The following is a 26,207-nucleotide window of genomic DNA, read 5'->3' as shown; positions in this document are numbered from 1 at the left end:
ATAGACATGATTGACAAAATGGTAAGATTATGTGGTATATGCCGTCAACTCGAACATACGCGAAAATATTGTCCCAATCTTAGAACAAGCTCCACAAGATAATTATTGTATGCACTCTTAGATATGTAATTTATTTTTTGTAACCATGAAATTTAAAAATGAACGCAAGCCCGCCCAAAACAACAACACGAGGAACAAAAAAAGGACTTAAAAGTACAACATATCTAAGAGATTACAACCATCAAAACAATGTCATTTGATCCATACGTCATAACACAAACATCATTGTTAGTTTTAACTGACTCCCGTCTCCCACGCATATTGTGCTTCGTTATTCGCAATTGAGAAGACCGAATCAAACCTATCAGTTCTTCTAATTTTTTTACCATCTTTAATCTCTCTGAAACATATCAAACTTCTCTCAAGTTGCTCGAAACTATGGATGTTCCAAAAACGCATCTTCATTGAAGACTTGAGAATCGAATAACAAACATACACATTTCTTGTAATAATCATGTTAGGAAAAATGAAGAAAAACTTAAGAAGAAAATGAGAAGAAGTGTGAAAAATGATGGGGAATGAATGACCTATTTATAAAAAAATGGAAATACACATAGACGCCAAACCTATTGACGCCTCTTTTTTGTGCTAAAACATTGACACCATTTGAACTGATACATTGGTGGTGCAATTGTTACTTGGACTGTCGCATTTGTACAATTTTGAGAGCAGACGTCAATTAATCTGACGCATACTCTTCGCCGTGTTTTTTTGTTTTGTTTGAAACACAAGTAGTTTAGTATATAATCAAGAAAAATAGTTATTTTAGAAATTAAATTGAAAAAATTAGTTATTTTGAAAAATAATTATAATAAACGTAGTGTTCTAGATTTCTTTCCAAAATTAAATATCAAAAAAAAGTTGATAAATACTCCCATTAATAGTAATATGGAATTTTGACCTTGAAAAATAGTATACAGCATAATTTTACAAGTACTAGCATGAAAGAAGAAGCGAAGTGACATAAGCTTCTGTTTGAGATTTCCTGTACTTAAGGTTCGGCCATGTTTTCGCCCCTCTGAGCTGTACTGTATCTACTTAAATCCTATTTACTTACTGTTTTCCCCTCAACTGTCCTCTTCACTTCCACCCACCCACTTTTTTACCAACAAAAACTAACTTTAACTCTTCACTTCAAAATAATTTTATTTCGTTTTTCACTTCTCAATCATTCAATCATATGTTTTCTTTGTTCTCTTCTTTGCTACTGTTGAACCCTGTTTGTTAGGATTGAGTTTCTCTATCCGTAGTTGAACCTAACAGTAAATTGAAGAATACCGTTTTGCTTAACTCTTATTCTTTTTGCAGCTTTTCTTATGCATCGCTGAAATGAAGATTGTTGATGTTCTGCAAATTGATTATTGTTATTATTATGCACATTCTCCAAGTGGTTGATGTATGTGGAAATGAAACTAGTGTCTATTCTTTTGTTATTGTTGGCTACCGTTTATTCTTTTGCGCTTCCTCAGCTTGATTTACAAGGTACTATTTTCTCTTACCTGCAATTTTGTTTAATTTTCTTAGGGGTGAAAATAGATTGACATAATCTGACAATTTTTTCTTCATGTTCTTACAAGATTGCAGTTGAAACTGTTATGGTTTTAAGCATATGTATCTTTCTAATATTTATGAACTTCATGTTCATTTCAGAAGACGCGCTATATGCATTGAAGTTATCTCTGAATGCTTCGCCGAGCCAGCTTACAAACTGGAACAAAAATCAAGTAAACCCTTGTACTTGGTCCAATGTTTACTGCGACCAGAATAGCAATGTTGTTCAAGTGTAAGGGTTTTTCTTGATGTGATCTCCGACAATTGTTCTTTGATCAGGAGAATATGTTTACCATATTGATGGTTGATGATTTTATTCATTTCATTGCAGTTCACTTGCTTTTATGGGATTGACAGGAACCTTGACACCAAGAATAGGAGCTCTAAAACGTCTTACAACTCTGTAAGTATCTTAGCTACACACACACACACACACACCATACTTATAAGTGTAATCACTGATTAATGTTAGTTATACATTTATCACGCAGTTCATTACAAGGGAATAGCATCACCGGTGAGATACCAAAAGAATTTGGAAATCTTACAAGCTTGGTGAGATTGGATCTGGAAAACAACGTATTAACCGGCGAAATACCATCTTCCCTTGGTAATCTTAAAAAACTTCAATTCCTGTAAGTACATGACGCGTCCTTGCAAGTTGCATGTACTATTTTGTGTAATGTTTAAGAATGTCTAATTTTGTTCTTGCAACTAGGACACTAAGTCAGAACAATCTCAAAGGGACTATTCCAGAATCACTTAGCAGTCTCCCAAACTTGATCAATCTGTAAGTAGACTACTCTTTGCCGCCTTTTGTTTTTCTACTTCTTAGTACATTTCATTGTCATTTTACCATCTGATGGATTGTTCAAACTTTTCTCTTGTAGTCTGTTAGATTCAAATGATCTTAGAGGACAGATTCCTGAGCAGTTATTCAATGTTCCTAAGTACAAGTATGTATGGTAAATTAGTTTATGTTGAATATTTATTTAAAGCTCGGTTTGATGAATTCCTATCGCTGACCCGCATATACATAACTTCAAAATCATATACAACAATTACTGTTACCAACCTAATCAAATAGTAGTCTATGATTCTAATGGTTTTCCCTGGTTCACTCAGTTTGTCTTCATTTGTAAGAATCACAGATTCAGTTTCAACTTTTAACAAACTAGACTTGTAACTTGAGTTCTTTCCGCATACTTGTTATCAAGGTTGTTAAAATCACGATCTAGATCTTAAAGTCTTATGATTTTGCGATCCCACTCACCCCCAACAATTCTGATATTAAGTAGAATCTTGTGTTGTTGCCAAATTGTGAAAAAAATCCTAAAACTATTGATTATGTAAGATCTTGGTCAGTTCCAGTCACGATTGTCCATTTTCTGATCACCACCATTACAAGCCGAGAAGAATGACAAGATGCCGAGGCGCAACAATTACGGTTCGGTGGTGGCCATTTTCCCACAAATACACTTGCCTACCAAAATATCATGAAAAAGAACTTCAAATATATAGTATTATTTTTCGCTTTAGTAATATCTTACCATTTTAGTTACGATCATATGTTTTACGATCTTGCTACCCTCTCCTGTTCTTACAAAAATAATTGGGTAGAATCTTCCGATCTTAGTTATGATCTTACTATCCCGTCCCGATCTTATGCAAGATCCCGATCTTATGCAAGATCCCGATCTTGACAACCTTGCTTGTTATATACTATTGAATGGTGGTAGGGGTGGCAAAACGGGTCCGGCCCGTTAGGCATGCCCGTTTTGCCCGCATTTTTTTGCTGGGCGTGCTTGTCTTGCCTTGTTTTATTTCGGGCGCGGGCATTAACAGGAATTTTTGTAATTTTTAGCCTTTAGGAGTGCAAGGCCCGCATGCTCACCCCACCCTTATTTTTTTTGGGCTGGGCCAAATTTTAGGCCCATAACCTCATCTATGCCCGTCCTGCTCTATTTTTTTGGGCTTTTGCGAGTTGGACTTAAATGAGGCGGACATGTCTGTTTGCCAGCCTAAATGGTGAGAAAGTAGAAAAGATACTTTCTTGAATACACGTGAAAAAATAGATAGTATTAACGAAAACAAACGGATCACCATAAAAGGCTTAAGAGTAGCCAGAGTTGCTGTTATTTGTATCTATAATATGCTCACCCTATGAAACCTTAAAGGTTGACACATGGACATAGCATTTTTCGGGCGGCACTTTCTTCTCTTGAATTGATTAAACCGGAGAAAAGGATGCTAAAGATCAAACTCTCAACAAGAAAGGATTCTTTTGTTAGCCTAGTAGTAGGGAGACTGTTGTAAGTAACACGATTTTATCTGGTAATAAATTTTGCTACAAATCAAGTTCCAATAATCAACAAAAACCAGGCCTATATTCTATGACAGTATATTGAAACAGAAGTTTAAGGCATAAATATCTGTTGACGCCTTCCCATTTCTCAATCAATTCCTTAAGAGCACTCATTATTATGACCCAAGTCCTTCTTTATACCTGTTTTTGTTTTGTTTTGTTTTTTAGCGTCCATGGATAGAAATAGACCCTACGCTTCATGTGATTTTTTCATTTTTCATAATTTAGATTACATATGTTCCAGTTCAAATTTGTTTCACTATGTTTCTTATCACAGTTTCACTGGAAATAAGTTGAATTGTGGCGTGAGTTATCAGCATCTTTGCACATCTGATAATGCAAATCAAGGTTACATTTCTTTGCCTAACCCCACCTCCCCACAGGCTACAGGCAGAAAACTAATTTTCCTTTACTTGGCAGGTTCATCACACAAATCAAAAGTAGGCCTCATAGTTGGAACAGTTATCGGTTTGATTCTTCTTCTTTTACTTGGTAGCCTTTTGTTTTTCTGGTGCAAAGGGTACAAGCGTGAAGTTTTTGAAGATGTTCCAGGTGTGTGATCCATTCTCAGTCTGTACAAAGTTTCTATTGACTGTTAGTTCTAGCAATTTAAATTCCTAATCTGTTAATCCTGCCTGTGCCTTCTATTTCAAGCTGATCAAATACTGTAAACTCATGAATCATTCCGATACAAGACATTATTGACCACAATTTGGATTGATTCATATGATGGTGTATTTCTTAGCTCGTTGCGCACAAGCAATTTATTGGAAATGCATTATTTTTCTTAAGAAAATCCTCATATTCACTGTGATGGTCAAGAGCATCAGGCTGTAGTACTTTGTTTCCGTTTTTGTTTGAAATCTCTCTTGTATTTGAATCTACTTATTTCTTCTCTCATTAGGTGAAGTTGATCGGCGAATTACATTAGGTCAAATAAAAAAGTTTTCCTGGAGAGAACTACAAATAGCTACAGACAACTTCAGCGAGAAAAATGTTTTAGGACAGGGAGGCTTTGGAAAGGTTTACAAAGGTGTTTTAGCTGATGGGACAAAAATTGCAGTTAAAAGGCTAACTGATTATGAAAGTCCCGGGGGTGATCAAGCTTTCCAGCGGGAAGTTGAGATGATAAGCGTAGCTGTCCATAGGAACCTTTTACGGCTCATTGGGTTTTGTTCTACTCCAACAGAACGTCTCTTAGTTTATCCTTTCATGCAGAACTTAAGTGTCGCTTCTCGACTACGAGGTATTTAGTTATAATAATGTATACAAGCATAGTGGTCTGTATATTTTCTTTACAATTACTTGTAAACTTCTGGCATATTTTCCATTGATGTTTGACCATGTTGAATACTGATTCAGAGCTCAAACCCGGGGAATCCGTTTTGAATTGGGCTACAAGAAAAGGAGTGGCTCTTGGAACAGCCCGAGGCCTTGAATATCTTCATGAACAATGCGATCCTAAAATTATTCATAGGGATGTAAAGGCGGCAAATATATTACTAGATGGAGATTTCGAAGCCGTTGTCGGCGACTTTGGTTTGGCAAAACTGGTTGATGTTCGAAGGACTAATGTTACAACTCAGATTCGTGGGACAATGGGCCATATAGCTCCTGAATACTTGTCTACGGGAAAGTCTTCAGAAAAAACAGATGTTTTTAGTTACGGGGTTATGCTTTTGGAGCTTGTTACAGGTCAACGTGCAATTGACTTTTCGCGTTTGGAAGATGAAGATGACGTGTTATTGCTTGACCATGTGAGAACCTCCTAATGCTGAATATCTTAAAACAAGTTCTGTATTACTCAGTTAATAGTTATTAGCTGCTGTTATTATATATTTGTGTTTTGTTTAGGTGAAGAAGCTACAACGGGAGAAAAAACTAGACGCAATTGTTGACAGCAACCTTAAAAAAGAGTACAACATAGAAGAGGTTGAAATGATAGTACAAGTTGCATTACTGTGCGCACAAGGTATGCCGGAGGATCGTCCGGCAATGTCAGAGGTTGTAAGAATGTTGGAGGGAGAAGGGCTGACTGAAAGGTGGGAAGAATGGCAGCATGTGGAGGTTAGTCGGAGGCAAGACTCGGAGAGAATGCAAAGAAGATTTGCATGGGGAGAGGATTCGATTCATAACCAAGAAGCCATTGAGTTGTCGGGTGGAAGATGAGACGGAACCATAAATTTCTGTCGACATTTTTGATGTTGTCACAGATATCTCATTTCAACCAAAATTGCAATTGTAGCAATATTTGTAGCAACAGTATAGATACAAAAACGTTTTTGCAACTAGAAATGAAACAATTCACGGATGTTGCATTGACACATTACATTGTTATTTAGGTCAGTAACTACGTCATAACTGTATATATGCATGCAAGAAACATGTTCAAAATACCCGTGATTGTTAATTTTGAACATTGAATCCTAATTTTAAATGTGATCATTTTCGAAATATGAGACTACAACATTCAAATTTAAATACGAACAAATAAATCAAAGGTAATCAAATCCAAGAGGCCAATAGGTATGACTTTTTTTTTTGTTGAATTGCAAAGTAGTCAACGAGTGAACCAACCCATCTATGATTTTTTAGGTAATGTATTAATGATTCAAAATTTTAAATTAATAATAAAATAAAAATATGTCAAATTAACATAATAAAGTACCAAATCAATATACATTAAGCTTAGTGGTTTGCAAATATTAGTTAAACTGTATTCTAAAACTGAATTGTACTGAACTAAAAAATTAATTAAGTGGTTCATAAACTGGATCACATACTATAAATAATTTAGATAATTAAATTTAAATAAAAAATGATTAAAACTGTTTAATTAACTATTTTTTGATATTTTAAAAAAAAATATATCAATTTTTTTTATAAAAAAAGCCTAATAATACTTTAAAATGAAAAATCATACTAATTTGTTTCAATATTTGATTTGGAAAATAATATTTACCCAAAAAATCGATATTCTAAACAATAAAAAAAACAAAGCGTTTATTTATTTTTGAAAATTGAGAAAAAACAATTTTTGTTAAAAAATAAAAAAAGATATATTTTACAAAATAGGTTTTTTCTTAAAAAATGTTTCTAATAAAAACTAAAAAACAATATTTTTAATTTTTTTACCGAAAAAATTAGAAAATAAAAAGAGTTCCACTAAAATTACACTTGTGTTTCTTTTATAATATTCGCCCACAAACCTTCAACAACAAAAATATAAAGCTTTTACATGGTTACGTTCAAGAGCCAATAGAGCTTTTACACGGGCTTAATTCAGGAACTTTCAAAATGAACTTTTACATAAGTCAAGCTTAAGAACCTATAACTAGAACTTTTACACATGCCAACCTCAAGAAGCTACAAACAAACTTTTATCATGTTTAACTTGTAACCTTTTAAATCTTTTACAAAATAATTTGACAAGAGAATCACATTCTTGAATGAAACAAATTATGTACAACATTGATTACAACACAACTCTCACAAGAGATTTTAAGTCTTTTAGCACTCTGAAAATTCTCGTGAACAAACATTTTTAGAACAAAGAGACTAGATGAAGAATAAAGAGATTTCTATTTAGAAATCCGATTTTAAATGAAATAAGGAGAAACCTCATTTATATAGAAAAACTATTGGCTAAAAAAGGAAATGATACATTGGACAAATTAATTGATTTGGTCGATTAACCCTAATTAGTAATTGATTAAACCACCTTCAAAAAGGGCAATCCTAATCCAGAAAAGGAAATCCTAAAACGAATACATGACTTAATCGATTAATTAACATCTTTTCAAATAGATTAAGAGATCTTTCACATTGTTCTAATTGATTGGAACAAGTCCTTAATCAATTAGACAATGTGTAAATTTCATTAATTAATTAAAAATAATTCTTAATCAACTCCATACAAGCTTTAATAGATTTTAAAGAAGGTTTATAAAATCAAAGAGGGTTTGAATTTTTTTCTATGCGTGTGTGTGTGATTTTTTTAGTACTTAAAGACTTACTATTGACGTTTTGCAATTAAGATGGTCACTCTAAGATGATAAGCGCAAGATAAATAAACTTTCATACTTTCTCTTTCACACTTCAAGATCCTCTTCTTGATTCATCAACTTGATTAACACTTTAATTAAATTCTCGAATTGTCTGTCTGATGAGGCTTGAGATATATTCTTGATCAGTTTCTATCATCACGAGCTTTACTTGACAATTGAAATCAACTCCCCTAGTCACAAATAACTCCCAACATCCAAAGTATATTTGACTTATGAAGTTGTCATCTTTAAAGCCGCTTCATCAATTATCATCATCAAAACCAACTAACGGTTTTACCTGCATTCACATAGATCCACAATTATATACTAAATAGAATCTTGAGGTGAACCTTGACAATGCCATTAGTGAAGATGGTGAACTGGTACATTATGTAATCTTTGCTAATGTTTAACCAATTGAATAATTTTTTTAAAGGAAAATGTATGGAAAAATGCAATACTTGAATCAAGATCTATTAAGAAGAATGGAACCTGGGAGCTGACCAAACTACCAAATGACAAGAGGGTCATTGATGTGAAATACATATACAAAATAAATAGAAATCGTGATGGAAAAAAATGAAGTATAAGGGAATATTGGTAGAAAAGGGGTTCCTACAAAGAGAAGGACTTGATTATTATGAAGTATTCTCATATCTGGCTATAGATGAGACAACTAAACTTTTCATTCCCTTAATTTGTAGCAGAAGGTAGCCAATACTTCATTTAGATATCAAATATGCATTTAAAAATGGAAATGTACTGGTAAAAAAGTACAGGCGTACGTGTTCCCCCTGTAAGGACAGGGAGACTCAGAGACCTTAGCAGGTTTAAAACTATTGTGGGTTGTTAGGGCTTGCCCACGACGGTGAGAAACCATATACGGTGGTGTTTTAGGGTGGTTTAGAGGTCTTGTTTATATGAGTTGAGAGACCTTGTTGATGGAAAATATGCTTAGGTATAAGCTTCTGAGTGGGTGATAAATGTGAGTTAAACATTATGCTTTTAGGGGTGTTTATAAAGGCCCTTTAGGCCTAGGGTTAGGGTAAACCCAGATGGTGACAACCGCTCCCTCCTAATTGATTAGAGTTATTGACCATCTATCTTCCAGGAGTAGTAGAGGATTCCCTCTCCTTTGAATGAAATCTTTACTCGTCATCGATATCTCTAGGTGATTCCACAAGATGTCGCATGGTCGATATGACTCTTTGAGCAAGGGCGCCCTAATTTAGGACTTCTATAAATATGACGCTACATAGTCCCTCAAGCACGAAGGCTTTGCTAAGGAAGAAGTGTTTTAAGATCGCAACTCTAGGGAAGTATCATGAGAACCTGCATTGCTTCAAGTGAGGCCCAAGTTATCCTGGGAAATCCAAGTTATTTAGTTATAGCAATATGTAACCTAATTGAAGAGACACTAAGTTCCTCAGATACAATAATGAGTTGAACTCTCAAGCAATACTTCTATCGGGCCCTCAGGAAAGACTTGTGATTAAATCTGTCAAGCAAGATATCTGTTGCGCATCACAAGCGTGATTCTTGAGTTCTTGTGCTGCTTAAGGAGATACTAAATTCCTCAGGTGAGAGTATAGTTAGCCTAGGGAATCTAAGTCCCCCAGGCAAAATTATATAGTCCGACTGATGAAAATATTTTTTTGTTGTTGTTGAATTGCAAAGTAGTCAACGAATGAACCAACTCATCCATGATTTCATCTACTGACATTTTATTTTTTAGGTAATGTTTTAATGATTCAAAATTTTAAATTAATAATAAAATAAAATATATTAAATTAACATAATAAAGTATCATAATCAGAAACATGTATAAAATTACATAATTTATTTCACAAAATCATACAAAAATGTTAAAAGTCAAAACAAACCAAATAACAAGACTCAGGTAAACAAAATTTCAAAAATAACAAACTTATATAAAAAAATAATACTCGCCCCTTACAACAAAATGAAACACATAAACCTCTATTTTAAAATCTATACATTAAGCTTAGTGGTTTGCAAATATTAGTTAAACTGTATTCTAAAACTGAATTGTACTGAACTAAAAAATTAATTTAATTAAGTGGTTCATAAACTAGATCACATACTATAAATAATTTAGTTAATTAAATTTAAATAAAAAAATTTTAATTAACTATTTTTTGATATTTAAAAAAAAATAACAATATCATTTTTTTATATAAAAAAAGCCTAAAAATACTTTAAAATGAAAAATCATACTATTTTTTTTCAATAATTGATTTGGAAAATAATATTTACCCGAAAAATCGATATTCTAAACAATAAAAAAAACAAAACATTTATTCTTTTTTGAAAATTAAGAAAAAACAATTTTTGTTAAAAAATAAATAAGATATATTTTTATAAAATAGGTTTTTTTCTTTAAAAAATGTTTTTAATAAAAACTAAAAAACAATATTTTAAATTTTTTTATCGAAAAAATTAGAAAATAAAAAGAGTTCCTCCATTAAAATTACAGGTGTTTTTTTTTTATAATATTCGCCCACAAACCTTCAACAACAAAAATATAAAGCTTTTACATGGTTATGTTCAAGAGCCAATAGAGCTTTTACACGAACTTAATTCAGGAACTTTCAAAATGAACTTTTACATAAGTCAAGCTTAAGAACCTACAACTAGAGCTTTTACACATGTCAACCTCAAGAACCTACAAACAAACTTTTATCAGGTTTAACTTGTAACCTTTTAAATCTTTTACAAAATAATTTTACAAGAGAATCACATTCTTGAATGAAGCAAATTATGTACAACACTGATTACAACACAACTCTCACAAGGGATTTTAAGTCTTTTAGTACTATGAAAATTCTCGTGAACAAGCATTTTTAGAACAAAGAGAGTAGATGAAGAATAAAGAGATTTCTATTTAGAAATCTGGTATTAAATGAAGCAAGGATCATTCCGGAGATGAGAGCCTCGTACTCCACCTGGTTGTTATTGATGGTGAACTCAAAATTTAAGGCTTTCTCGATGAGTATGTCGCTAGGTCCTTCTAAGACTATCTCAGCGCTGCTCACTTTTATGTTGGAAGCGCCATTTATAGATAGCGTCCATTCTGGGGGTATCCCTTCCTCTACGGGTGAGCCGAATTCTACCATAAAATACACTAGAGCTTGTGACTTTAAGCTCCGCCCGGGACATACTGGATTTCGTATTTTGAGAGTTCCACTGCCCAAGATACCATCCTTCTGGCTAGATCGGGCTTCTTCAAGACTTGCCGAACACGATATTTCTTTTTTACCATGATCTTGTGATTCTGAAAGTATTGTCTCAACTTCCTCTCTGCAACAACAATGATTAATGTTAGTTTCTCAATCTTTTGATAGTGTGACTTAAAGCCTCTGAACACCTTACTTACTAAATACACATGTTTCTCTGCCCTGTCTATTTCTTGAACAACGACTGAGCTCATCGCCTGATCTGTGGCTGGGAGGTAGAAGAGTAACGACGAACCATCACTCGGGCGAGTTAGGATGAGGGGAGATGTGAGGAATTTATTGACCTTGGTGAAAGCCTTCTTGCACTTGGGGTTTACTCATACCTCTTATTATTACTAAAAATATCGAAGAAGAGTAAGGCTTTGTCGCCTGCACAGGAAAGGAAGCGAGACAGTGTAGAAAGGCGACCTGTGTGCTGTTGTACTTCTTTTATTTTAGTGGGGCTTCTCATTCTGATGACTGCTTGACACTTATCTAGGTTAGCTTCGATGCTTCTTTGTGTCAGCATGAAGCCTATAAATTTCCCCACCTGGACTCTGAAAGAGCACTTGGCTAGGTTTAGGCGCATATTGTACTTCCTAGTTGACTGTAGGAGATCTTATAGGTCTTCTGCATGGCTATACCCTTAGATGATCTTAATTATCATGTCGTCGACATAGACCTCTAGGTTTCGCCTTATCTGGCCAACGTTCTTAAGACCACAGGGCATTATATTGTAGTAGTAGTTTCCATGATTCAACATGAAAGGTGTTTTGGCGTGTTTAAGGGATCCATCTGAATATGGTGTTACCCCAAGTACGCATCCTTGAAGCTCATCATGTAGTAGCCTAATGATCTCTCGATAAGGCGATCAATTTCTAGCTGTGGGAACCACTCCCCCTAATCGGGTGGAGTTATAGACCATTTATCTTCCAGGGGTAGTGGAGGATTCCATCTCCTCTGACTGACATCTTTACACGTCATTGATACCTATGCGAGATTCCTCAAGATGTCGCTTGGTCGATATGACTCTTTGGGCGAGGCACCCTAATGTAGGACTTTCACAAATATGACACTACATGAACATTAGAAGAAACAATCTTTGCCAATCAACCGCCATGTTTTGAGATCAAAGGCATTGAGAATACATTATATAGGTTTCAAAAATCACTATATGGCTTTAAGTAGGCCCATAGAGCATGGAACAAAAGAATCGACAAATTCTTTATTCAACAAGGATTCAAAAAGTGCACTATTGAACATGGATTATATGTAAAAGAGGTCACTAGCAACCAAATGATAATCATATTCATGTATGTAGATAACTTATTGGTGACAAGAAGTCGTAACATAGAAATTAAGGCATTAAAACATAAAATGAAAGTTGATGATGAGATGGAGGACCTAGGAAACTTCACCTATTTTCTAGGAATCAAATTCCTTGAACCTTCGAGAGTCCTAGTTTTTCATAATATCAAGTATGATACATAGATTATAACAAACTTTAAGATGCTCGACTGCAACTATGTAGTGTCGCCAATAGAGTCAAAGCTAAAACTCATATATGAGAAATATGATGAACCATGGATCATACTATGTTCATTAAGTTTATTGGATCTTTGAGGTATCTGTGTCAAAGTAGACATGATACTTAGGTTTTTGTTGGAGTAGCGAGAAATTTTAGGAGCAATTTGTGAAGATATCATCTACTAGTTTCCAAGAGAATATTAAGGTACACCAATGGAGTCATCCATTATGGTATCCTATTTACAAAGATCATGGTGTAAAGAAAGCTAGAATTGGTGGAATTTTATGATGTTTACTGGTGTGGTAACAAAGTAAATAGTAAAAGCACAAGTGGCTATGTGTTCAAGTTTCAAGGATCACCAATCTCATGGTGCTCCAAGAAATAATGTGTGCCCTATACAACTGTGAAGCTGAGTATATTGTAGGATATGTAGATGATTTCCAAAAAAATTGGTTGAATCTATCATGAATAAGTGGAATATCAGAACCAATATTGCAGTCAAACTAAATATAGATAACAAGTCATCCATCAACCTTGCAAGAAATCTTATTTCCCATGGGAAAAACAAACACATAAAGGCAATATTCCATTTCTTCATAGATGAATTCAATAAAGAGTTTATAGATGAATTCAATAAAGAGAAACTTATTGTGGAGTATTGTCCTACTCAAGGTCAATTGGAAGATTTATGTTGGAGTCATCAACCCGGGGGGTTAACATGAGGGGAAAATTTTTCATTAAGGCCTTTTTTTATGAGCAACACACTTTGTGAGAGACACATCACATACTCACCCAAAACCTTAAGGTGATCAATGTATGAGTTCTCTCACTTATAAATTCTCAAGTCTCCACTTTTCTAATCAATGTGGGATTTTCCCACACTTTGTTTCTCAAAGTTCTTAACTCACACTTGTTTTTTCTCAACAATTTGTTCACCAAAAATCGTAAAAAAGGACCAGTTTCTAGAACTTAGGAGGGAAATCTTAATTATTTCTTTTGATTAGTTTAAGATTATGGAGTACTGAATGTTATAATCATTGTCTTGAATAAACTAACTAACTATTTTGCTTATTTATTAAGTGATTATATAATACTACAAATATTATATTTTATGACAAAACTTTCACCTCATCCAATAAAAAACCGAGGTATAATGCCGAGGCGCGCAATTATATTTTTTTTGTAAATAAATACTACATATTTCCTCGGTTTCTAAATATAACCGAGGAAAAAAATAATTCAGGACATGCTTCGAATCCCAACAACAACAATTTTTTTTCTTCTGATCTTGCAATTCTTCCCATCATAATGGTGTTGATGTTGTGGTCATATTTATGGAATAACCTTCCTATGTTGTCAATAAAAAAAATACTCCATATTTTATTACTTTCCTCGGTTGACAACATTGGAAAATTTATTCCTAAACATATTGTAAATTGCAAGCACAATAAAAAAATGGTGAATGGTAAAAAATTAAAAAGGAAACAAGACATATTACTTTCAATTTTTTATCATTCACTATTTTTTGCAAGTTATATATCACCTTGGTTATTTTATAAAATTGAGGAAAAAATTCATATTTTAACAACGCTCAAGATATTACCAACACATCAATCCACAAGAAACTCTCTACATTCACCACTATATATTTTATTGTTTTTCTTGCGAAAACATTTACTCAAGATAATGAAATCTTTGAACAAATCTCTATGATGGATTGCAAGTGCAGAAAAAAAGTTTCTCATGATTGAAATAAATAACTTATCAGAAATTGGATGCATGCAATCCATTGAACTTGAAAAAATTTGTTGTTCTCCAAAAATCCATGGTCAAAATATGAATTTGTTTAAACAATGTATTTTAATATTATGTGTAAACAATATAATTAAAAAAAACGTATCCCCTCAATTTTTAAAATAAACTGAGAGGTATATGACACTTGTGATGAAACATATTTATTGTATTTTTTATTTAAAAAGAAACACATTATACATCAGTTTTGAGTAATAATCGAGAGGAAATATAAACATATTTATTGAGTTTATTCACTGTATTTAAACAAATCTTTATCGCCCATTTAATAAGTATTAACGCTCAAGTCATTGTCATTAGTGATCTGCGTGAAATTTAAAAGACATTATAAAAACATTCTGAATATTAAAAATTGATAATGAAATATTTGACATGAAAACTTTGAAACTTAAATAAACGTTTATTTTATTTGAAAAAAATTATCTAGGATGAATTGTAACATCATAAAATTATTTGGGTTCAAGGTTTGTATTTTTAATAATCTTATAACATAATATTTATTTTATTTATCTTTTTTTTTATATATCAGATTCAATATTATTTGGGTTCAACATTTGATCTTCCCCAAGATCAATGAAACGAGGATCCCCAACATTTCTTCTTCCTTAAGATATCTAACCGTTGTTCTTCATCGACAACGATAACGATAAATTAGATTTCAAATTTGTGATATAATTTTACTTTAATATTATGTGTAAACAATATAATATTATATGCAAATAATATATTATGTAAACAAATAGGTGTAACTGGATAAAGTTAGAATGTAAATGGAGAAATTCTTCTACGAACCATAGCTAAATCATAAGGTAACTAAAACAACACCAAAAATTTGCTTAGTGATCAGTAACTGTTTTTCGATAAAGATAATTTAGGTGAGAAGATGACAACAAAGTTCAAAATATGAAAAATCTTATTTCAAAGAACGTTTACAAAAAGTTTACATTTATAACTTAGTGATCAAAATTCAATAGAATACATGGTGAATAAGAATATATCGACAATGAGTAATAGAAAGAAAAAATATGGACGATAATATCCAGAAAGAACAAATAAAATTACAACAAAAATTAAGCTTAATTCCCTCTGACGCGACGATGATTATTGATGATAAGAAGAATCTCAGAAACTCTACGATTAGCATTGGTTTCATTGTTTGATGCAACAGCTGTAGCCCATTCACGCATCTTCAGTTTCACCCACTCTTCATCCCTCTCAATCACCCCATGACTGCTCAAACTAACCTCATCACTCTCACGTTTAGCCTTTGGTGACTCTGCTATTATCTTTTTAAACCTCTGCTCCAATTCCCTGTAATCAACACCAGCCATTGCAAGTGCTTCAACGGACATATTTCCAGACAACTTAGAGAATCAAACAAATGAATTGTGTTTGGTACAAAACATTAGTGTACGTGCATTGTATGTATATATAGTAATAGGAGTGTTCTTTTTTGGCTGCTAAAAAGTTAGTTAATGTGTTCACGGGCTTTTCGTGTAACTGAAAAGGGAAGAAAATTGAAATTCTTCTGATTAGGCTTTGGACTTTTATTCAGCTTCGCACGAGCGTTTATTTCTAGCAACGGGCATGGATAATATTTGTCTGACTAAAATAGGTAAATGAGAAAATTTTGACATATCTTTCATCATATACATATACGGGTAATTCTTTTTGAATTCGTATCTTCAAAGAAAGATATTTATTTTTCAAAAAATTGAATTCTTTTTGAAAAAAAAAAGAAAAGTATGCAATATTAGAAAATGTTGTTCATTTCAGCTTATCTTAGACACCATTAATTTAAGAGACAAATCTTTATAAAAGTATCATTAATAAAAAAAAGAGAAAATTAAGAGCCGAAGAAGCATTTAAGAAAAAATTACACCGACTTGTATTGTTAAAATGACACCCACACTCTACTCTATTTTAAATATACAGACAATATATTGTTGTCACTAAAAATTAAAGGGAGTGTTGCGTCATTTCAATGAATCTCCGAGATATTAGTGTATAATTTAAAACTCATGTTTTAAAATCTAATCCCAAAATAAACAGAAACATAAACCAAACTCTTAGAAAATAAATAAATAAATAAACTAAATAAAAAAAGTATTATGGATGTTGGATATTAATAATAATGTACTATAAATAAGATTATGTAGTTATTATTTATTTTTTAAAAGAAAAGAGTGTTGAGGCGTAAAAAGAAAGACTATATAGCAATCAATTTAGGAGTTGAGACTTACATACTATTAACTAACAAAAAAAAAAGAAATTTGAGTAGAAATTCGATCACAAAACATATTAAATTAGGACTTAGATCACATCTCATGTTAGCAGTGTATCTGCACAGGTATTCGACTCACGATAAATATGACTAACCCGCAATTCTCAATCCAGCTTGAGAAACTATTGAGTTTATTCTAACATTCACATACCAATTATACTACTCGGTTTAGAATCCAAAATATTTTAAACAACTACTTTGAAATCTATATGAAGCTCAATAGTTCGAAACCCAAGCTCTTTTCGTAATCTTAATCCTTCTAGCACACTCAAAAGTTCAACAATATATGCATTACAAGAAACCAAATATCTTGTGAAACCTCCAAATCATTTACCCATACAACCTCTTAAAAGATCACCACATCCAGCTTTCAAGTCATTCTTACTAGCTTCATCCGTGTTCAATCTCACATGGTCTGAAGGAGGGGGAATCCATCTTATTTGCTTAGCCTTTCAAGCCAAGTCCATCTTACAAACAAGCAACTCTACTACAAAAAAAATACTCATGAGAAAATATACTAACATATTGCCACAAAATTCTAGATCTCAAAAAATTCTCATCATGATGTTCCATATTCCTCTACCTCCGAAGTGCATGGCAAGAAGTTTCCCAAATTTCCAACCACGATAGATCTCCACTAATACCAAAATTCAAACACAAATTAGCACTCACCCAATCATTACATTACTAGTGAAAAAAGAGTTCATCATATCCAACTTAACCACATTAGTCCAAATAGAAAAAAACAGAGGAAATCACATAAGATTTGTATAATGAACTCCACCTCTGTTCCACAATGACTACAAAAATTACCTCTTAATTGCATTTTATTTTTTATTTCATTTATCATTATTCTACCATGATACCCCAACCAAATAAAAGACCTTATTTGTTCAAGGAATTTAAGCTTCCATATCAACCTCCAATTCCCCCCGCCATTTTGCCTACCAAAATTATACATTAACGTATAACTTGATGAAACAATATACTCACCTTTTTTTGCTTGGTCAACAATAAATATCTCTTACACTATTGTCATTGGGAAGGACCATAGCTAGAATTTTAGTCATTGCATTTTGAGAAAATAGATGCTTTAAAAGATCCACATTTCATTGACCATGTTGATTCAACAAGTCCTCTAAATACTGATAAGAAGTTGTATTGACATCATCAGTATTAATATTCATCAACTTCAGACCTGGTTCAACCCAACAATGAGACCAAACATATATATTCGGTCCATATCCTATATGTTAGACGATAGGCCTAGATCTAGAGAGGGGGGGGGGGGGGGATAGATCCCATATTAAAATTTTATTCAAAATTTTGATTTAGAAACATTTATGACATGGAAGCAAGTTTAAAATATTTCTTTGATCCAAAATCGTCTAACCGGACCTTCTATTGAAAAACTCGGATATGCATATGAGTACCAATGGTATGATAGTAATTCACAAGTTGGTTTATCAATACTTCAAGCACTAAATTTAATATTCTACTATAGTAACTATGCATCTCCAATATCAACAACACACTAGAGACTACTTGACACGATTCGTCAAACACTTTGCGTGCAATAAACAAAGTTTGGATATTAGTATAGTGTTTCTAGTTTTTAAAATCCAATCACTACCAAATGGTAAGTGATTACTACAACCACACAATTTAACAAAGAATTCAAAAGTTATTATCCAAACAATGTTGATCAAGACATCAAAGTAATTAATAATTTATGAATCAAAAATAAACAAGATATATATATATATATATATATATATATATATATATATATATATATATATATATATATATATATATATATATATATATATATATATATATATATATATATATATAGAGAGAGAGAGAGAGAGAGAGAGAGAGAGAGAGAGAGAGAGAGAGAGTATGCAATGATTTATTTAGCCAGTTCCCCAATCGACTTCGCTATGGGTACATCTACCATAAATTCGAATTCGAATTGAGATATTAATATGATAAATCTTACTTTGCAAAAGTATTAATAGAAGAGATGAGAAATCAAATCCCACAAACACTGGGTTTGTTCTTGACTCTAGCACCTCCAAAAACCTTGATCAAAGCTTGATCAAGTCACCAACAATGCCGCTTCAGTTCACCTGTTATTGCTACTTCCTTGCACGACCTCCTTGTCTCAAGGCTTTCACTCGGCTGAATTAATCCCAAGCGCACACTTGTTGAACCCAAAATTTGTCAATGTGATCCACCATTTCACGCTAACCCATTGCCGACACACCTAGTCTCAAGGCTTTCACTCGATCGGATCCGAATTACACAATATTCATAAAAACCTTCAAGCCCTAAATATCTTTAAGGAAAACCCCAAACCGGTTATCTATTTGAATCCCTCAAAGATCGTAACCCAATATTCTCGATACAACAAACCTAATTGGATGTTATCAATCCTAATCTAGATGAAACCCAATCAAAAAATGATTATGTGTAGTTTGATTGTGTGTACGCCTAAATTGAGTTGAAGATGATGGGATGCTTTGAAATCATGGATTCATGTAGGTTTTACTCACCCTAGACACCTTACTAGAGAATAATGCATGTATATGTATTTATATATGTGAGACTCAAAAGAGGCAAAAGGAATGCAAAAAGAATGACAAGTGCAATTTTCAAAAGATTTAACCATTAGGTAGACCTATACGAATCATTTGTCGACCTATTCAAGTCATGTGTCGAACTGTAAGGTTACATGCTTCCCATAGGTCGACTTGAAGACTCGGCACATGAGATAAAAGCTGCAGACTATAATACTGCAGCATTCGTGTCGATCGATACCATCTATGTGTCGACCTGTAGTTTTAAAAATTCATCTATAGGTCGACCTGTAGTCGTATGTTTCGATCTATAATGAGAATTTTTCATTTAAAACAAGTTTCTCATGCACAACACACTATTTTGATGCACAAATGTTTTAAAGATCATTTCCAACAATGTTGACATATTTCCTAATGCAAGAACGCTAAAATTCACAGCTAAACTCAAATGATACAATTCAATATACATAAATGTTACTCCCTAGTTTTGACATCATGCAAAATATATATAAATGGAAGAATACACTCACACTATAGACCAATACACAAATAGAGCAAACTTAGGCCACAAGTTACAGAGATTCTTCCATAAACTTGAATCATTTTCCTTAATAATCACATCCTTATAACCAACATTCTTCCTCATATACTTTCCATGCATAAATCCAAAGCAAAGAGATTGTTCATTACCATGAATTTCCCAACCCAACAAGATAAGCATTATTCATAACATCCAACCATCTAATACTCAGTCCTCCTAAGAACTTTGGCGGCGTTATCACATCCCACTTCATCGAACGAACTATTCTATGCATCTCGCTATCACCCCACATAAAAGAACGTTGTAACTTTTGAGTCTCATAGAAACAAGCTTTAGTAATTCTAGTAGTCATCATAGTATAAATAAGAAGGGCTTCCACAACAACTTTAGAGAAAGTTACCTGATTTTCAAAAGAAATATGTCGAGCTCTCCAAGAGGTCAATTTAAATTTAAATTGCTCCAGGATATAATTAAAACCAGATTTTCTTAATGCTCTTCTAATGAGAGTGACACCCAAATATTTTCCAAGCCATTGTGTTTCACGAAAGCCGGACATAGCCAATTTACGATGAATAGACACAAAAGTGTTTTTAGAGAAAATAATGCTTTTTTTGTCAATACTCATTTGCTGGCCAAACAAAAGGAAAATTTGATAAACAATATCGAATACACACACTGCATTTGAACCTTTGTAGCTTGAACAAACAATAAAATATAATCTGCAAACATCATGTGAGATATGAGAGGACCATTTCTATTCACCTTCATAGTTTTTCAAAAGCCTTGTTCCAAATTATGAGAAATTAAATGAGACAATTTATCCATATAAAAAACAAAGAGGTGCGGAGAAATATGGTTACCTTGTCTGATACCTCTCTAAGGTTTGACAATTTATGATCTAGTTCCATTCCATTTCATATTAGTGGCCATAGTTGTAATAGAGTCTATAATACTAATAATTAAATCCAAAGGAAATTTTATCTCCTTCAATATATTTTCAATGAAAGACCACTTTAATTATCATATTATATGTTTTAATTAAATCAACTTTAATCACGAAATACCCCATATTCCCTTTCATCTTATGCATGCTTGAGTCACCCTTGGTATAAAGTGTGTTTGAAAAGGAGAGACAATTTGAGGAATAATAACCTTTAACCTATTTACAACCACTTTTCTAATAATCTTATACAAATTATTACAAAGGGAAATGGGACAACACTGATTAGTAAACTCAGGATGTGATACCTTAGAAGTTAAGAATATGTATCTTTGATTAATCTCAACAAGTGCATTCATATTAGCCCACATTTTCTTAAAAAATTTAGAAGTATCTGATCCACTGACTTCCCAAATTTTTTAAGAAAAACCAACATAATATCCATTTGATCCAGGTGATTTCCAAGGTCCCATATCAAAAACCGTCTATCTGATCTCTATATGATTCATAGAAAAACTTAGAAGATTTAAAAACTCTTAAGAAACTCTAGGGTGAGAAATCGGTGTATGGAACCATGCATTCTCTCTAGAAGTTTCAGTAAAAAGAAGTTGTCATAAATTGAAGTTGGTGTTCATCTTCCACCTACATGTCAATAGTGTTACAGAGCATTTGAATTTTATTTTTCCTTCTCCATTATCAAATTTCAAATGATATTCCTTCGTATTACGATCCCCATTATGAAGCCACATAACTCGAGAGCGTTGAAACCACTTATTCCCCATTGTTGAATAATTTTTTTATAAAGCATGTTGAAGCTTAAACTCTAATTTATGGATAAATTTATTCTCTCGACCAGCTTTCACCAGCCATTAAATTTCATTAACCCGAGCCATTAGTTGTCGCTTTTAACCAACTAGTATACTAAGATTAATATTCTCATAGCTCTTGATTTTATCTTGCATTTGTCTCAAATTTCCATTAACAGCAGTAGCAGGATCCCATGTCTCTTTAGTCATTTAAAGTAATTATCTTCTTTTACCCATGCACTTTCAAAACATAAATATTTGACTTTTGCTCGATGAACATTAGCAAACTGCTTGATTAGAATTGGATGATGATTAGAGAAATTCACACGAGCAAGAACTTTGACACACACATCCGAAAAGTTAAGCCTCCAATTATAATTACAAAAAGCTCAATCTAACTTTTCAAATATATGATTACCAACATGAAAAATAATATCTCTCAGTGTATATTTAGAGCCAACTAATCCCATATCAATAAGGTTGCAAGAATTAAACCTCTCCACAAATTTACCACACCTTTAAGCAGAAATGAGAGCTCCTCCTTTTTTTCAAAGTAGTTGCAATATCATTAAAATCCCATGTGACCAATAACACACCCTACATAGAAGCTGCAATATTCTTCAGATTATCCCACAAACCTCTTCTACCTCTTCATGAGGACTAACATAGATTGCTGGAAAAAAAACCCAATAATTACCACTTGGAAACACACCCCTCAAGTGGATATATTGAAAATTTTCTCAATTAAGCTCATGCTAACATCACCTCCTCTCCATGCAACCATGATACCTCCCGCATAACCTCTAACATCAATGTAATTCCAGACATCAAAACCCAATAATTGAAATGTTTTATTGAGTTTATTAGGATCACATATGGTTTCAATAATCACAAGGATATTAGGACGATACATATCCATATACTATTTATAAGTACGATAAAATTATAAACTCATGCCCCACGATAGTTCCACATAAGAATACTATTATGTTGACAAATCATAACAAACAATTAATTACGAAGGATCAAACCCTCTTGTTCCCTATGGTTAGAGAGATCCAAAGTTTCTAGAACCACTTCCATGTCAGAATCTTCAGCGCTTGAAACATCTTTGTCATGAGCATCCAAAAATCATCTTTCTACAATCCATCTTGGCCATTGCCTATCTCGACATGAAATCTTTCATGTTTCAAGTTGGCATTAGGGGGTCTATAGTGAGATTAGAAACTTCAATATGATCCTTGTCATAATTTTATTGAACTCACTCACTTCATTAATTTTTAACCATCATTATTAAATAGATTGGTAGTTTGTGGAGCTATGACCTCATCCCCTATCTTGCATGTTTCGTTCGTAAGAGTATGAGTATAATTTTTGAAATGACTAGAAATGAATGTTGCCATATTATCGGTATCATAAGGTTCCAAAAGTTTCTCAACAAATGACACAAAAGTATTTCCTTGTTTTCATTTAATGTTATCACATGGTAACCAAGGATTACCTTTTTTATCATTAGCTTTCTTTGATACAATTGTGTACGTTAATTTCGTACTCTTCCTAGAAGGCCTATTTATAATATTCCTTTTTATGTTCTCGCAAGACACATTCTCTCTCTGTGAATTCTGCATGATCTTTTGAGACATATTCTCTCCCATTATTTTCTCCTCCTCCAAATTCTCAACTTTGAAATTTGGGATATCTTTACTTAAAATATAAAATCTTAACCCCATTGATTTAACTCATGCATTAATTACTTATGGACCATTTACGTTACCACTATGAACCACCGTCAAATCATTCTCCTTATTTTTCCTTGGACGTCGTTGTTTATTGACAACCAATCAAAGACCCTCTTGCACCTTACTACTAACTTGAATACCATTGGACTCCCAATTATTTTCTTCCTCCTGGACACCATTTCCCTCCTTAGCAGCCTGAGTTGCTTTCTCTCCATAAGCTTCCATGTATGGACCAAAATTTCCATTGTTGAGATTGATTAGTGCATTTTGATGCACATTCTTCTACTTTATACTTAGGCAACTCTATAGTTTATTTTATTATTTTTACTATTTTAGTGTGTTTTTATAGTTAAGTTTATTTCTGGCTTTATTTTATTTTCGTACTTTATTTTCAGCATAAGTAGTTATTTGATACCTTGTTACTTTGCAGATCACAACTTGAGCTATGAGAATCAGATTGATGCGTTTTGATATGCATTGGAAATCTAAGAGAAAGATATACAAGTCTTGTGTTAAAGTTAAAAGCTGATTCGAAGTGAAGGAGGGTCGAATAATTCATTGAAGTTCCAGACTTAATTAAAATAGTTAGTTTGAGTCAGTTTTTGTAATTTTCGGGTCGGATTCCATAAGGGCCCGAATTTCCTTTTTGTTATATTAGGATTGTCACTGCCACAATAGAGTATTCTAAATTTTTACAATATAATATTGCTTAGATGATTTTATGGAGAATTAAAGTTCAGAAGGTTGATCTGTTGTAATCGGTTTCCGCCAATACTTTGAGGTTTCTTAATCATGTTTGCTTAATTCAAAATATGTTTATTTAATTCAGAAATTAGGAACACATATCATATATTAGTATCAATGTGCTTGTTATTGTTACTGTAATCGAAAAAGGAATTAGAATCCGCTTAGGGCACGCAAATTATATTAACCAATTATAAGTTAGGAAACCGAATCAGTAGATCAACTTATTTTTATAATCACTTTTCATAATCACTTATTCTAAATCGAATCGAAATCCCTCTTATTTTGTTTTCTTTTTTGGTTAATTTTTCAGGAGTCCTTGTGATACGATACTCGAGTGTCGCTTCCCTAGACTACCGTTCTTAATTACTCGTTTTTGACTCATGTGCGACAAAGGATCAAATTGGCGCCGTTGCCAGAGACTCTTGTAGATTTCAACAATTATTATAGTCATATGTGTTGTGTTTCAGCATTCTTGCATTTTGGCATTTTTGCATTTTAGCATAAACGAACTGTTTTTAGGAAAAGCATATCAGATTATTCCGATTCTTTGTCGATTCATTAGAAAAAAATCAAGGATCAAAAACCTCTGTATAGGAACTAAATAGTGGACTCTATTAAAAATCCAAAATTCCTTATTTTTCTATTTTAGTTTTAGTTTTTTTGTTTAGATAGTTTTAGAAAATCCAAAAGAAATCTTAAAATTCTTAATTGACTTTATTAGATTAATTTTCGTGTTTTTGCATTTTTTATTTTATTTTAATTGTTTTTTTTCCGTATTTCAATTGTTTTTGTTTAATAGGGATATTGTTGATATTTTCCTATTTGTTGTTGTATTGCTAAATTAGTTATGTGTTTTCTCATTGTTTGTTGATTTTTTTTCCTTTTCTATTGAGTTTAATATGGCTGACCAAAGAACTCTGAGAGAACTTGTTGCCCGTGATGTTAATTATATAGCTTTATATATTGAATATCCTATTATTGTTGTACCTTTCGAATTGAAATCTGGTTTAATACACTTGTTACCAAGGTTTAATGGTCTTGCATATGAGGATCCACATAGGCATCTAAAAGAATTTCAGGTTGTATGTTTTTCACCATTTAGGCCTCAAGGAATTACCAAAGATCGTGTCAAGCTTAAAGCATTTCCATTCTCACTGCAAAGTGCTGCAAAATATTTGTTATATTATCTTGAGCCAAATTCTATTACAAGTTGGAATAATATGAAGAAAATATTCCTAGAAAGATTTTTCCCTGCTTCAAGAGCTTCTTCAATCAGAAAATAAATATGTGGTATTAGACAGATTAACATGGAATCATTGACCGAATACTGGGAAAGATTCAAGCAATTAGTGTCGAGTTTTCCTCACCACCAGATTTCTGAACAATTGCTAATACAATACTTTTATGAGGTATTGCTACCAATGAAAAGAAACATTTTAGATATTGCTAGTGGTGGAGCACTTGTTGACAAGACTGCAGCTGCTGCCAAATCCTTGATTGAGAACATGTTACTTAACTCCCAACAGTTCACATCTAGGGATAATTCTATGGTCCAAGCAAAAAGTGTGAATGAGATTCAGGTTTTTTCTTCCAACAAAGCTCTAGAAACCAGAATTGATGAACTTACTTCTTTAGTGAAATAATTGATGATACCCCTCCCACCACCACCACATAACCCTCCCCAAGTAACCACATCTGCACCTTATGGACCTTCACATGAGGATTTTGTCAAGCAAATGACTATAAATAATCTTCAGTTTCAACAACGAATATATTCTAGTATTCAGACTTTGCAAACACAAATTGGACAACTTGCCACTTCAATGAATGTCATGCAGCAAGCTCAAGGATCGAAACAAATACCTGCCCAAACAATAGTGAATCCAAAAGGCCCAAATGTGAGTGCAATTTCCTAGAGATCTGGAAAAGTTGCAGAACCAGTCCTAGAAAAAAATTAAAAAAATTGT

General features: G+C 32.8%; 1 protein-coding gene across 4 annotated transcripts; it reads left to right on the top strand.

Annotated features, from left to right (window-relative positions):
- The first annotated feature begins 917 nt into the window (after positions 1 to 917).
- LOC127082928 (probable LRR receptor-like serine/threonine-protein kinase At5g10290) lies at positions 918 to 6,300 on the top strand. 4 transcript variants are annotated; one of them, XM_051023154.1, is made up of 11 exons: positions 918 to 1,056; positions 1,369 to 1,542; positions 1,711 to 1,843; positions 1,943 to 2,014; positions 2,103 to 2,246; positions 2,330 to 2,401; positions 2,502 to 2,567; positions 4,254 to 4,528; positions 4,881 to 5,222; positions 5,339 to 5,733; positions 5,831 to 6,300. In XM_051023154.1, the coding sequence occupies exons 2-11, from the start codon at positions 1,455 to 1,457 to the stop codon at positions 6,143 to 6,145; spliced, it is 1,902 nt and encodes a 633-aa protein (XP_050879111.1). In that variant the 5' UTR covers positions 918 to 1,056; positions 1,369 to 1,454; the 3' UTR covers positions 6,146 to 6,300. The 4 variants fall into 4 exon arrangements, with proteins under 4 accessions (XP_050879111.1, XP_050879112.1, XP_050879113.1 ...); XM_051023155.1 differs by lacking the exon at positions 918 to 1,056 and adding an exon at positions 1,070 to 1,085; XM_051023156.1 differs by lacking the exon at positions 918 to 1,056 and having other exon boundaries at positions 1,117 to 1,542; positions 2,502 to 2,576; positions 4,254 to 4,324; positions 4,397 to 4,528.
- The last annotated feature ends 19,907 nt before the right edge of the window (positions 6,301 to 26,207 follow it).

This window comes from Lathyrus oleraceus, chromosome 5, assembly GCF_024323335.1.
Source record: "Lathyrus oleraceus cultivar Zhongwan6 chromosome 5, CAAS_Psat_ZW6_1.0, whole genome shotgun sequence".
NCBI classification, from domain to species: domain Eukaryota; kingdom Viridiplantae; phylum Streptophyta; class Magnoliopsida; order Fabales; family Fabaceae; genus Lathyrus; species Lathyrus oleraceus.
The sequence above is the reverse complement of the archived record's forward strand: the minus strand, read 5'-3'. Positions and strand labels throughout refer to the sequence as shown.